At 31.8% G+C, this 16106-nt stretch overlaps 1 protein-coding gene across 1 annotated transcript in view; it reads right to left on the bottom strand.

Moving 5' to 3' along the window:
* The window catches only part of LOC139513401 (uncharacterized), a 34852-nt gene that overhangs the window by 5989 nt on the left and 12757 nt on the right, over positions 1–16106 (bottom strand). Inside the window, exons 9-19 of the mRNA XM_071301872.1 lie at positions 15155–15477; positions 14373–14647; positions 13252–13463; positions 9631–9793; positions 8140–9291; positions 7509–7700; positions 6545–6789; positions 5245–5567; positions 4485–4759; positions 3361–3572; positions 22–184 (exon numbers count right to left, since the gene is read on the bottom strand). Of these exons, the coding sequence (XP_071157973.1) occupies positions 22–184; positions 3361–3572; positions 4485–4759; positions 5245–5567; positions 6545–6789; positions 7509–7700; positions 8140–9291; positions 9631–9793; positions 13252–13463; positions 14373–14647; positions 15155–15477 (3535 nt within the window). The remainder of the gene's footprint in view (positions 1–21; positions 185–3360; positions 3573–4484; positions 4760–5244; positions 5568–6544; positions 6790–7508; positions 7701–8139; positions 9292–9630; positions 9794–13251; positions 13464–14372; positions 14648–15154; positions 15478–16106) is intronic.

The following is a 16106-nucleotide window of genomic DNA, read 5'->3' as shown; positions in this document are numbered from 1 at the left end:
AAGTGCATAAAATAAACTTACTGGAATTCTTAGTACAATCATATATTCCAAAGTCGTTTACTGTACAACATTCATCTTCTTCACAGATTTGCGTTGCCTGCGTAGTTACCAAGTCAAAACTTCCATTTACCAAGTCACATCTTTGTGACACAATACAGTTACCTTTTGGATATGAATCGCCTACCTACAATGATATAAACAATGAACATAAATTCCGATTCAAAGTGGCAGCATCCACAAAATTTCGTCCTCCGAACGTAACAAATATGTTGTCAATCAAGAAATCAAGCATCTTGATAATATCAGTTTCAGAGAATTTTTTGTTCGAATCAGAGTGATCCTTTACAAAGTAGGATTTATCCCTCCCTAAGACAAGATACTTGTATCTACGTTGGCCATTCTTTTTTACGAAGCAAAGCAATACCAACTCTTTCAATTTGTCTTTTAGTTTGGAATGTGGAATACTAGTGTACATAGTAGAAAAGTCAAATGTTTTAATACTGTTACAAGATGAAAGAGAGTTAGATTGTATGTACTCTAAAAGATCTTTGGAATTTTTAAGTATCCACATCTGATTCACGCCCCCTCTAGAATAGGCAGTTTCACAATAACTTTGAAGCCCGTCTTTGATTGCTGATAATATAGATGTTAATAATTTAGAAAGAGGTTTCGTGGAGCACTTGGAAGACCCAGCAATATACCGTTGTTTGTAAGGACACTTATGTAGTTTAGGTATCCAATACAGTGATGGCAGATCCAGTTCTTCATCTTTGGTTGAAATTCCAAAGGAACACAGAACAGACCTATGATTATCCAGAATTTCTTCTTTGGTAAGTGTCGTGAGGGTATATGTTGAGTTTCCAAGTGAATTGTCAATACCTAATTCGTTTATCAAGCAGTTAATGTAATGAGTTTTACATACAAAAACGATGTTTTTTGGGGCTTTATCTGCGGGGACAACAACATAACTTTCTATCAACTAATTTTTGGCGTCCATAAAATTTGCGTAGTGATTATTTCAACTTTACTACTTGGAACTTTTGATGTCAAAAGTAAAATAACAAAAATACCGAACACCGAGGAAAATTAAAAACGGAAAGTCCCTTATCAAATTGCAAACTTCTTGAAAGCTATTACAATCCAATTTTGTTTGGATAAACAAGTGCTATCAATAATAAGGAATATGTACTGTATAAAGTTAAATCACAAAAATACTGAACTTAGAGGAAAATCAATTCGGAAAGTCCATAATCACATGGCAAAATCAAATAACAAAAAACATCAAAAACGAATGGATAAGAACTGTCATATTCCTGACTTGGTACAGGCATTTTCAAATGTAGAAAATGGTAAATTAAACCTGGTTTTATAGCGCTAACCCTGTCACTTTGATGACAGTCTCATCAAATTCCGTTATATTTACATTGATGCGTTAACTAAACAGACACAATAAATAAAATAGTCAAAATATGGGAACATCAGTCATCAACGTACAACAATTTTAAAACGAACAATTTAACAGAACAAAAACATCTATCTACAAACACATTCCTTGATTCGTGTGTCTGACGTCAGAACATTTTATACATCACATAGATTTGTCGTTCAATGTGCTTACAAACAATTTTAAAATTTACCTAGGCAATGTTAGCATATAGTGTTAAAAAATCAAAAGTATGTAACAATAAATTTCAGAAACTGTAACACCTGTGCATTTTATTAAGTTATAGTAATGAAAATACCAAAAATATGTTAACCTATTAATAAAAATATGAGTATCACAAAATGAACCATAAGGTTTACATAAATACATTTCATTCGTATTTTGATTACAAAATTTACTTTATCATTGAAAATAATGCTATATCACGGTTTTTATGGGGAAAACATCAAATTTGCCTGTTTGAAGAAAAATGTTTTGAGTAACATATGTAAACATCCTGCGTATGACAGTCGGTGAAAACAAACGAATTGGATGAAAAAAAATCAAATGTTGGGGAAGAAATGCGTCATTAAACAAAGGTAATTTTCCCTGAAAAAAAAAAGAAGTTAAATTCACTTTGAACCAATGTTGTCAAAATCATTAAAAAAGAGAGAAGATATCGAGCAGCAATCTTAAGTGATTAGTTATTTCCAAACAGACAAAATTTCAGGGCTAAATAGAAACATTAAAAAGAAGTAGAGTTTACAAAAACCTTCACAAAAAATAATAATTGGGCATTTCGGACTCTTAAAAACAAAACAATAAAGGCGCAAATTTATAGGAATTGCCAGCAGTTTGTGCTTAATTTTAATAACTGTTGATTAATGTTCAAACTATGTTTATAAGTCATAAGTCGTAAACATTGATAAGTCGATTGTTTAACACTTTAGATTGGTCACCACTGTGGTCATAAACCCTTGGTTAATATAAATAATATAACCTTAAAATATGATCTCTGAAAAAACACTAAATATTCGGTTAACAAAATAAACCAGATTTGAATGTAAAGACGAAACATCTTAAAGGGGCACTAGCTACGAGATATATAAAAAATCTAAAGTATAATTTGTTTTTGTTCAATCAATAATAAAAGTGACATAGTGAAATAATAATTCGCTTTTAGCAGCCAAAATGGTTCAATTTTGTCAAATTATGATAAATAACATTGATAATGAATTATTCACTTGCAAGTAATCAGTATTCATGTGAACTTCAGTTTAACCCCTTAACTAGAGATGGACAACGCATGCATTATACGCGTCCTGCTTAATTAAGGGAAAGAATGTCAACATTGAAAGTGAAACAAAGGTAAATCATTCAATGACTGATTCGATCCATAATTTTTTTTCTTGTACAGGTAAAAACGATGAGTTACATATACTTTTAATTTATAAAATAGAATTAAACAGACCGATAAAAGTTGACCTAATCTGTTTATATTTATATTTACATCGTTTATATGGTAATCTCAGGTCAACTCGATAGTTAATTAGATGGAGTATAGACTAAAATACACACGAAACGAAACTACATATTATCGACCCTATGCTCTGTAAACTGCTTACTTTAGACTTTTTATAGTTCGGATAATTGTTAACATTGTTATGAATAAAACATAAGAATTTGAGTCAAATCGGTGACCATGAATTTGACAGCTAGTGCCCCTTTAAACGTTTATTTTCAAATATAATATATGTCAAACAATTATCACGAGAAATTAAAAAAAAAAAAAAATTCTAATAACAAAAAAATATTTCAATATTTACTATTAACTTGAAAGGCAAACGTTTGGTTATCAGTTCAAGACCGATATATTTCTGCAGGTTTTGTTCATAGGTTCAATTTCTTATAAAAGCACTAATCAAAGTAACACTTACTGCTAATTTTGATGATATGCCTTCAATTCTTAGATCACATGACCCGCAATTGTCAATAAAAACACATTTACCGCCATTCAAATATGTTTTATCTGGACATGTGCAGCCGTCAACAGGTGGATCTTGACAATTCTGTGTAGATCTTGGGTTCTCACATGTATTGGTACAGGAAACGGACGTATTATACACAAACTCCCCTGTGCAATTTAGGGCTATAATATGCAATGGTAGATTTTATTATTAGTTGATAAATTATAAGCATAACATGTTCATATAATGCGTATAATAAGAATTCTTTGTGTGCGAAGGAACAAGCTGTGCAATCGAAATTTCACTTTCAAAAGGCGAGCTTAAATATATATATTTCTACATTTGTTTTCATGTTTGAATTTCCTCGTGCATGTCTCTGTTTGTATTAGATGAGTTTAGTTTAAACATATTTATTTAAAGTAGATTGGGAAAAATGTTTTGTAACTTATATTAATCCCTTTCAACTTTGCGGGTGCGAGTGCTGCCTTGTAGCGACATTAGCCTGCTCTTTTTTTGAAATCTATAAGGGTGTCTTTTACGTGCAAGAGATATGGCTCTCTCTTAACAAGGGTCAGCCTTTTATCGATGGACTATCATCGTTTCCTCAGGACTAACAGAGAACAAAACTGACGGTTTGAAATATCAAAAGTTACGAAAACAAATATAACAGACATGAGAGTCGAAAGATACCAGCTACCTTATAGATAGAAATCGGCTACCTACAATGATTGAAACAACTAGACCCCTTGCTCCTTTTTCAAAACGGAAATGATATACTCTTTTACGGAAATGTAAACATAATTATATTGTCTTTTATTTGACAACTGTCGTGTTCTTCATGTAAGTATGTAAGTAAAAATTTGGTGACGTCATATTCGAAAAATATGACGGCATTGTGGTCAAAAACAATTGCAATATTTCAACATGAGGGTAATTTCTGTTCTCGAAGCAGGTCTTTTTAAATCAAAAGAAATATTCGCTTTCGATTTTGAGCCTATATAATGAAAAGCTTGTCTACAGTGATGTGAAGTACATGTCTGTCTACGTCATTATTTTTTTTGGCAAACATTTTCTTTTAACAGTTAAAAACTTGCGACAAATTTTTGAGGTTCTCCATTTCACCATATATCCATGTTGACTACATTCATATGCTGTATGCTGTAATGTTGGACAATGGGCATTTTCGTGATCAGAGAAGCAAACATCAAATTCACAACTAGAGAACATCTTGGAAAAATCTACTTTCTTTGATTCTTTACAAATCTTAAATGGACTGGATTTTGACATAAGGTACCAGCAACGATCATCCTTCATAGCTCGTACTTTGTCTTTTAGCGAACATTTACTTTGGTCATAAACACCAACTAAACTGTTGAGAAGATGTAACATTAACACGATGCCAGGTACATTGTATTTAATAACTTTACCAGATGACCACTCTATCAAAATATTAAATCCAAAACTATATATACTCACTGTTTCAATCGCTTGTAATTGCTTCGTAAAATATCAAATCAATATATAATCTCTAAATATTTTCAGAACTTGAACTCTTATACGTGATGCTCACAATATTCGTTTTGTAAAGAAATATTAAGGTCCATGTTATTCTACGTCAACGAGTACTAATACAGCTGTGACGAACAATAAATTAAGAGGAAAAGTTTACTGTACAAAGTCATCAGTATGACAGTGTTTATCTATTCAATTGATGTGTTTGAAGTTTTGATTTTGCCATTTGATTAGGGACTTTCCGTTTTCAATTTTTCTCGGAGTATTTTTCTATTCTATTTTTTACTTAAACATGATTAAGATATTAAACGCCAAATAATAAAAATTCCCTGAAAATCTTACTTAATTAATGGTTGTTCACCAGCTATCGAATCTTTGAAACTTTTTGATACGCCTCCGTTGTCAACCCATTCCTTCTCAGAAACAACTGTTACGGACTTGGTCTGGTAGTCATCTTGTTTATTCCCATTACAGTTTCCACAAAGACCAGTTAACTTTCCAGCAAAAAGATTTTTAGAAACCTTTACGTTGATCATGTGATCACCATCAAACTGGACGCGTATGTTACATTTGGAATGAATTGCTGTGATGAAACTACCACTTCTCGTTATCTCTATTGAGCTGTTTATCAATAAAGTTGGTAATTTTATAGCAATACCATTTAACTGAAAAATATGTTAAACATAAATGGTGTGCATTTTTACTGAATATGAATATTCGAATATTTTAAAAGTGCTCCTTTTAGAAATTTTTGATTATGTGTTGTACGTTTCTAAATGTAAGTCTTCAGATGTTTAGCATGTTTCTTTCTACATAACTGAGTACGTTATTAGTGGCGAGCTTACTATTTATTATTCATTCATATTATAGCAATATTACCGCGAGACAAGTGACATGATTCTGCTTTTTTTTTATCAACTTTCAATTGACATGTAGCCATTTTCTAATACTAGTATAATGTGTTTGTTAACATTTTGTGGTAATGTTTGAGTAATCACTAAAAACGTTACAGACTTTGGAGTTGGTTTTGGCATAAAATCTCTGTATAAGAGTTTACCACATATTTTCCCAATTTGCATTATGGCAATCTTGTCCACACTGACTCACACGTGTAATCATTGAATGAGAATTATCAAGAAGATAAGCTCGACTTTTATGAGATAACAGCATTTTCAAGACAGCAAAAGAGAAATATCACAAACACAAAAAACAAAAATAAAAAACAATCACAGAAAGAGAATTTCTTTGCAATAATGACAAAGAGATGTTGATGTCTTTAGTAATTGACTGATCATACCAAATGCTGTTTTATAGAAACTTCTTCAAACATGTTTTGAGCGTGTCAATTCATTTTTACGCATTTATCATTTGCAGAAGTCTGGCACTACAGAAAAGCTGGCATACATATATTGATGCAGTATTGACTCTCAAAGTGTTTCTTCTATCGTATATGTTTACCGTGTGTGCATGGATTTGATCTGTAAAGGCATTAAATTGACGTTACTTTTAACCCAACATTTTTATATTTTCTCCGCCATGAAAACATGCATCTTTCTTTAAATCACAAAAAATACTAGTAATTGTGCAACTGAGTAACGTGGTTATAACATTTATATGTTGTAAATTAGAAAAAAAAACTTACTAAAGTAGTGTCATTTTGTAGTATTCGAATTGAGGTATTCCCAATAAAAAAGTCAACTAATAATGTGGTGTAATCATGCATGTAGCCATATCTTTTCTTGTCTTTCGTTTCAACTTCAAAGAAGCATGGGTCAGTAGGTATTGTAGACTCCCACATGGTATATTTAGATGTTCTAATAAAATGCACATCTGCACCATCTGAAGTGTAGTAATGGAGTCCACCGTACCTTGAACAAGTGCAAAAACCTAGAAATTGCAATAACATATTGACAGAAAATAATATAAAACAATAAACGATTACAAGCGTTAGTGTTTGATCATTGTTGAAGGCCTAGTGGAAAGCTGTAGCTGTTCACTTCCATATCGTTAGTGTTTGGTTGATATTTGTTTCTTTTGTCATTATTTTACATTGTAATAGTCAAATCGGGGAGACTGAAATCCATCGGTTGTATTTGACAGCGATTTTTAAGTTATTACTCACTAAACCAACATTTATTAGTTCATTGGTTTAATTCTTTTGAATAGTGTCGTATATTTCCCAAGCTCTCAATACTTTAAAAAAAACTTTATAAAAATGATAAGATATATGATTACCAAGAAGACAACTCACCATCAGAAACCAAATGACGAAAACTAGCAACTATAGGTCAACGTATCGCCTTCATTATGAACAAAACCGATGGCACATTGTAAGGTAAAAGGCCGAAAATAATATGTTTAACTATACGGCATTGATTTGATCATTTTTAATGGCCAAACGGTTGACTGCAAATGTTCACATTCCTTTTAATTGATTTTGAGTTCCATTTATTGTATAACCACTATACAACATTTGCAAACATTCTTATTGTATTAACCATCATACAACATTTGCATAATTTTCAAAACACAAGGAAACCGAGGGTAAATAAAAATCAAATGACCGTTTTTCAAATTATATTAAAGTTGGTTGAGTAAATACTTACTTGTACATATATTGGTATTGCAATCTTCAAATATTATATCCTTATCAAGTCCGGTACAATTTTTGCCACCATGCACAGGTCGAGGTTTCGTACAATTTCTATACCGGATTCTCTCTCTCGTACCTCCACCACAGCTTCGGCTACAATGAGTCCATTCTGACCATGATTTAAATGATGACCACTCGCTAGCTACTATAAATAATGATCAAAGTCATATTACAAAGACTTCTGACGTTCGAGCATACCTATAATATTTACACATGTTAAAAGCTGTAAGAAAAAAAAAAATTTCCGTTAGCGACAATTTTAGAATAATAGAGCTTTGAAAAGTGCTTGTTGTTCAATTTTCGAATATCATTTAATGAGATGAATTTAAAAAAAAGTACACAACATGTATTCCATCCTTAATTAGAGCAACTGTTATAATTTTCCTTAACAAAATTAAAATTATTTGATAAAGGAGTTAACGAAATGTTCCGTTTCCCATATGTCACAAGCTCCATTAAAAATTAAAAAAAAATCATGATTTCAAAGTAAACACATTCTGAATAGAAACATGCAATCTGTTTTTGAAAATGAATAAGTAATACAAAATAAATCAAAACTAGACAAGGGTTCTTTTTCAATATACCTGATTCTGATACATCTTGGGGGATTGTAAACATATGTAGCGTAGACGATCTAGTTCTCTGTTTTGTGTGGTCTGTGATAAGAGAATATGGTGTTGTGTTAATTTTTGAGACTGCGTCTATACCAGACATATCTGTCGTTGTACTCAATGTTATATTATTTGTTTCAAATGTTGACATAGCATTAAGCTGAACCTTTTCTTTTGAACTTATCGTGGTTTCACCTAGAGTGTTTGAGGTGAAGTTATAATTTGTAATCCTAACCGAATCATTTGTTATTTCATATTGGTTTTTCTGGTTTTCATCTAGATTGACAGAGGTAGCAACAATAGTTTCTATTCGTTGGTTCTCTGTCGGTAAATTAAAACTGTGTGTTGCATTTTCGTGTCCTTTTGTATTTTTTTCCACTGGAGATTTTCTATTGACAAGAGTCGTTTTTGTTGTTATTAACTCAGTTAGAGCTCCTTCAGATGTTAAAGACGTTTGTTGAGTTGAAAAACTATTTGACTGTTGGGTCGTAGTTGCTTCTAATGTTTGATCCTCATTTATGTTTGAAAAATTTCCAGTAGTATTTTTTGCTTGAGATGTCGAGTACTTGGTTGAGTGTTCTTGTAGAATGCTTGTTACAGGGGTAAATGGCGATAACGTGTCATTCACTGTAACATTATCTTCTTTTGATGTCGATTCTGCTTCCTTTTTTTCTGTTACTGATTTAGTCAAATTAGATGGGGTTGTTCCTACAAGTTTTGTTCTGGATGTGGTTGTGATTGCAGTGTTTCTAAAAACGTCAAATTCTCTTGTAGTAATTTTGTCTGTTGTTGCTTTTGTAGACATTTTCTGATCATATTGATTCGTTAATCTGTCTTTAGATGTGAATGGATTTGCTATCGTAGTTTCTTGACGAACGATTTCAGATGTTTTTAAGTCGTTAGATATTCGCTTTGGAACAAATGCTGTGTTTACATCAGTATATGCCTTATTGGATACATAGTTCTGTGTGGCCTGAGTAGAACTTGAATTTGGAATACTCTCTTTTGATTTCACCGAATTATCTGGTTTTCCGAGTAACGACTGTCTTTGTGTTACTTGTTTGCGTATCACTAATAAAACATTTTGATTTTTCGACTGATTTCGTTTTGTCTCTGTATCACATGCTATAAGAAATGAAAAGGTTATTGAATAACAAAAATGCAATTGACTATTACATTTTTTGCAGTGAATGAAAATTCCTGGGTTTATAAGAATTAAAAATACATTTAATATAAATATATATGATGCGTCCGATACACTTTTCTTTAAATAACTTAAAAAAGAAAAAAAATATTTTTATTTACTTAATGCTATTAAACTGATTGAGACAACATTTTCTTTACAATTGGATATGTATGCATAAAAACTTTTCGTATGGTTTAACATAAATAGATGAGGACCATTTATTACAATATTGTCTTTGAAGACCGAGCTGATTGTCAAAGTGCACAAAATAAACTTACTGGAATTCTTAGTACAATCATATATTCCAAAGTCGTTTGCTGTACAACATTCATCTTCTTCACAGATTTTCGTTGCCTGCGTAGTTACCAAGTCAAAACTTCCATTTACCAAGTCACATCTTCGTGACACAATACAGGTACCTTTTGGATATGAATCGCCTACCTACAATGATATAAACAATGAACATAAATTCCGATTCAAAGTGGCAGCATCCACAAAATTTAGGTTTTGAGGTGATCATTGAACATCCGTATTAAGTTATTGATAAAATGTAAATATATTGTATGTCATTGTTAGGATTCCAAAGAAACGTAATTACAAGTAAACCCATATTTTTCGGTGTTGATAAGACCATAGTTCATCAATTGTGTATGAATGTGTACTTTATTACAAAGTATATTCGAATTGAATACGTTTCATTTGTGGAACAAATATTTTCAATTAATTCACATGTGTGAACTATAGCTACCTCACGTATCTCACGACTTTACATTGCAATTGAGCAAACAAACTCTCCCCAGATTCCTAAGTTCAAAAACACATCACTCCTTCTAAAATCAACTGATATTTTTTTGTGGATATAGATATAGAAAGATGTGGTATGAGTGCCAATGAGACAACTCAATGAGATAAGGATGTTCTTATCACAAGCAGAAAACCCTAGCCGTATTTGGCACAACCTTTTTCAACTTTTGATCCTCAGTGCTGTACAAATTTGTACCTTTTTTTTTACTTTCGAACTTTTATATCTGGGCGTCACTGGTAAGTCTTGTGTGGACAATGCGCGTTTCTGGAGTATTGAATTTTAAACCTGATGCATTTTTATTATCTATTATTCATGTGGTTTTTTTTGCCTTATACTTCTCCTATTTATTTGTATTGTAGTCCTGTAATATTATGTTGTCATTTTAATGTTATATTTAACATTGCCATTAAAGTGCGAGGTTTGATAACTATGTACACCACTGGGTCGATGCCACTGCGGGTGGACGTGTCGTCCCCGAGGGTATCACCAGCCCAGTAGTCAGCACTTCGGTGTTGACATGAATATCAATTATGTGGTCATTTTTATAAATTTCCTGTTTACAAAATTTTAATTTTTTCGAAAAACTAAGGATTTTCTTATCCCTGAAATAGATTACCTTAGCCGTATTTGGCACAATTTTTGGGAATTTTGGATCCTCAATGCTCTTTAACTTCGTATTTGTTTGGCTTGATAAATATTTTGATATGAGCGTCACTGATGAGTCTTATGTAGACGAAACGCGCGTCTGGCGTACTAAATTATAATCCTGGTACCTTTGATAACCATTTGACATGCCACATAACCAGGTTCAACCCACCATTTTTATCTTTAAAAATGTCCTGTTCCAAGTCAGGAAAATGGCCATTGTTATAGCATAGTTCGTTTCTGTGTGTGTAACATTTTTACGTTGTGTTTCCGTTGTGTCGTTTGTTTTCTCTTATATTTGAGTGTGAATTTACATTACTATAAGACGTGTCACGGTACTTTTCTATCCCAATATTAAATTCATGTATTTGGTTTTGATGTTATATTTGTTATTCTCATCGGATTTTGTGTAATGCTTAGTCCGTTGCTGTGTGTGTTACATTTTAATGTGCCGTTGTTCTCCTCTTATATTTAATGTGTTTCCCTCAGTTTTAGTTTGTTACCCCGATATTGTTTTTTGTCCATAGATTTATGAGTTTTGAACAGCGGTATACTACTGTTGCCTTTATATATAACATAACTTTCAATCAACTAATTTTTGACTTCCTTTAATTTGCGTAGTGATGATTTCAACTTTACTACTTGAAGCTCTTGATGTCAAAAGCAAAATAACAAAAATACAGAACACCGAGGAAAATTAAAAACGGAAAGTCCCTTATCAAATTGCAAACTTCTTAAAGCTATAACAATCCAATTTTGTTAAGTTAAACACGTGCTATCAATATTAAGGAATAGAACTATGTACTGTAACACCTGTGCATTTTATTAAGTTATAGTAATAACAATACCAAAAATAAGTCAACCTATTAATAAAAATATGAATATCGCAAAAAGAACCTTAAGGTTTACATAAATACATTTCGTTCGTATTTTGATTACAAAATGTACTTTATCATTGAAAATAATGCTATATCACGGTTTTTATTGGAAAAAACATCAAGTTTGCCTGTTTAAAGAAAAATGTATTGAGTAACATATGTAAACATCCTGCGTATGACAGTCGGTAAAAACAAATGAATTGGATAAAAAAAAAAAAATCAAATGTTGGGGAAGAAATGCGTCATTAAACAAAGGTAATTTTCCCTGAAAAAAATCAAGAGTTAAATTCACTTTGAACCAATGTTGTCAAAATCATTAAAAAAGAGAGAAGATATCGAGCAGCAATCTTATGTGATTAGTTATTTCAAAACAGACAAAATTTCAGGGTTAAACAGAAACATTAAAAAGAAGTAGAGTTTACAAAAACCTTCACAAAAAATAATAATTGCGCATTTCGGACTCTTTCAAAAACAAAAGAATTAAGACGCAAATTTATGGGAATTGCCAGCAGTTCGTTTCAATAACTGTTGATTAATGTTTTAACTATGTTTATAAGTCATAAGTCGTGAACATCGATAAGTCGATTGTTTAACACTTTAGATTGGTCACCACTGAGGTCATACACCCTTGGTTAATATAAATAATATAACCTTAAAATATGACCTGACAGCACTAGGTACGAGATATATAAAAAATCTAAAGTATGATTTGTTTTTGTTCAATCAATAACAAAAGTGAAATAGTGAAATAATAATTTGCTTTTAGCGGCCAAAATGGTTCAATTTTGTCAAATTAGGATAAATGACATTGATAATGAATTATTCACTTGCAAGTGAATAATTCGACCTAATTCAATCCGTATTCGTGTGAACTTCAATTTAACACCTTAACTAGAGATGGACAACGCATGCATTATACGTGTACTGGTTATTTGAGGAAAAGAATATCAAAGAATGTCAACATTGAAAGTGAAACAAAGGTAAATCATTCGATGACTGATTCGATCCACCATTTTTTTTCTTGTACAGGTAAAAACGATGAGATACATATACTTTTAATCTATACAATAGAATTAAACAGACCTATAAAAGTCCAATGGCACAAGTTGACTTAATCTGTTTATATCTGTATTTATATTTACATCGCTTATATGGTAATCTCAGGCCGTTTCGATAGTTATTTAGATGGAGTATAGACTAAAATACACACGAAACGAAACTACATATTATCGACCCTATGCTCTGTAAACTGCTTACTTTAGACTTTTTATAGTTCGGATAATTGTTGACATTGTTATGAATAAAATATGATAATTTGAGTCAAATCGGTGACCATGAATTTGACAGCTACACTGTAGTGCCCCTTTAAACGTTTATTTCTAAAATATTATATGTCAAACAATTATCACGAGAAATTAAAAAAATGTTTTCTAATAACAAAAAATATTTCAATATTTACTATTAACTTGAAAGGCAAACGTTTGGTTATCAGTTCAAGACCGATATATTTCTGCAGGTTTTGTTCATACGTTCAATTGCTTTTAAAAAGCAAGAATCAAAGTAACACTTACTGCTAATTTTGATGATATGCCTTCAATTCTTAGATCACATGACCCGCAATTGTCAATAAAAACACATTTACCGCCATTCAAATATGTTTTATCTGGACATGTGCAGCCGTCAACAGGTGGATCTTGACAATTTTGTGTAGATCGTGGGTTATCACATGTATTGGTACAGGAAACGGACGTATTATACACAAACTCCCCTTTGCAATTTAGGGCTATAATATGCAATAGTAGATTTTATTATTAGTTGATAAATTATAAGCATAACATGTTAATATAATGCGTATAATAAGAATTCTTTGTGTGCGAAGGAACAAGCTGTGCGATCGAAATTTCATTTTAAAAAAGCGAGCTTAAATATATATATTTCTATATTTGTTTTCATGTTTGAATTTACTCGTGCATGTCTCTGTTTGTATTAGATGAGTTTAGTTTAAACATATTTATTTATGGTGAATTGGGAAAAATGTTTTGTAACTTATATTAACCTCTTTCCACTTTGCGGGTGCGAGTGCTGCCTTGTAGCGACATTAGCCTGCTCTTTTTTGATATCTATAAGGGTATCTTTTACGTGCAAGAGATATGGCTTTCTCTTAACACGGTTCAGCCTTTTATCGATGGACTAGCATCGTTTTCTCAAGACTAACAGAGAACAAAACTGACGGTTTGAAATATCAAAAATTACGAAAACAAATATAACAGACATGAGAGTCGAAAGATACCAGCTACCTTATAGATAGAAATCGGCTACCTACAATGATTGAAACAACTAGACCCCTTGCTCCTTTTCAAAACGGAAATGATATATTCTTCTACGGAAATGTAAACATAATTATATTGTCTTTTATTTGACAACTGTCGTGTTCTTCATGTAAGTATGTAAGTAAAAATTTGGTGACGTCATATTCGAAAAATATGACGGCATTGTGGTAAAAAACAATTGCAATATTTCAACATGAGGGTAATTTCTGTTCTCGAAGCAGGTCTTTTTAATTCAAAAGAAATATTCACTTTCGATTTTGAGCCTATATAATGAAAAGCTTGTCTACAGAGATGTCAAGCATATGTCTGTCTACGTCATTAATTTTTTTGGCAAACATTTTTTTTAACAGTTAAAAACTTACGACAAATTTTTGAGTTTCTCCATTTCACCATATATCCATGTTGACTACATTGATATGCTGTATGCTGTAATGTTGGACAATGGGCATTTTCGTGATCAGAGAAGCAAACATCAAATTCACAACTAGAGAACATCTTGGAAAAATCTACTTTCTTTGATTCTTTACAAATCTTAAATGGACTGGATTTTGACATAAGGTACCAGCAACGATCAGCCTTCATAGCTCGTACTTTGTCTTTTAGCGAACATTTACTTTGGTCATGAACACCAACTAAACTGTTGAGAAGATTTAACATTAACACGATGCCAGGTATTTAATAACTTTATCAGATGACCACTCTATCAAAATATTAAATCCAAAACTATATACTCACTGTTTCAATCGCTTTTAATTGCTTCGTAAAATATCAAATCAATATATAATCTCTAAATATTTTCAGAACTTGAAATCTTATACGTGATGCTCACAATATTCGTTTTGTAAAGAAATATTAAAGTCCATGTAATTTTACGTCAACGAGTACTAATACAGCTGTGACGAACAATAAATTAACAGGAAAAGTTTACTGTACAAAGTCATCAGTATGACAGTGTTTATCTATTCACTTGATGTGTTTGAAGTTTTGATTTTGCCATTTGATAAGGGACTTTCCGTTTTCAATTTTTCTCGGAGTATGGTGTTTTTTCTATTCTACTTTTTACTTAAACATGATTAAGATATTAAACGCCAAATAATAAAATTTCCCTGAAAAGATTACAAGCTGTATTTGTACATTTTCTTACTTAATTAATGGTTGTTCAACAGCTATCGAATCTTTGAAATTTTTTGATACGCCTCCGTTGTCAACCCACTCCTTCTCAGAAACAACTGTTACGGACTTGGTCTGGTAGTCATCTTGTTTATTTTCATTACAGTTTCCACAAAGACCAGTTAACTTTCCAGCAAAAAGATTTTTAGAAACCTTTACGTTGATCATGTGATCACCATCAAACTGGACCCGTATGTTGCATTTTGAATGAATTGCTGTGATGTAACTCCCACTTCTTGTTATCTCCATTGATTTATTTACCAAAACAGTTGGTAGTTCAATAGCAATACCATTTACCTAAGGTGGAAGTACGACAAGCAGTTGTGTGAATTACAAGGTAAACATACAAAAAAAATTCAGAGTTCGTTGCACAACTTTCTCAAATAGGGTTTTTGCCATCTTTATTGAAAACTATGTATATCTGTATATTCATTTAAGGAATGACTGTAATATTTGTTCTGTCTGTGAAGATGTAAATAGTTATCAAAGGTATTAGGATAATAATTTAGTACGCCAGACTCGCGTTTCGTCTACATAAGACTCATCAGTGACGCTCATATTAAAATAGTTATAAAGTACAAAGTTGAAAAGCATTGAGGACCCAAAATTCCAAAAGGTTGAGCCAAATACGTCTTCGGTAATATATGCCTGGGATAAGAAAATCCTTAACTTTTCCAAAAATTCAAAGTGTGGTACTAGTAAACAAAAAATTTATAAAAAAAGACAATATAATTGATATCCATGTCAACACCGAAATGCTGACTACTGGGATGGTGCTACCCTCGGGGACGAAACGTCATAAATGTAATGCATACTTGGTAGCTTGCGTATTGGGTTATTTAAAAATGTACTGTTGGGGTTATATCGAATTGACAGAAACATTAATATTATAGACAATCCTTATAATATAGTTCGAAATTACGTTT

Source organism: Mytilus edulis, chromosome 1, assembly GCF_963676685.1.
Source record: "Mytilus edulis chromosome 1, xbMytEdul2.2, whole genome shotgun sequence".
Classification (NCBI taxonomy): Eukaryota; Metazoa; Mollusca; class Bivalvia; order Mytilida; family Mytilidae; genus Mytilus; species Mytilus edulis.
Note: the sequence above shows the minus strand (reverse complement) of the source record. Positions and strands in the feature narration are given on the sequence as shown.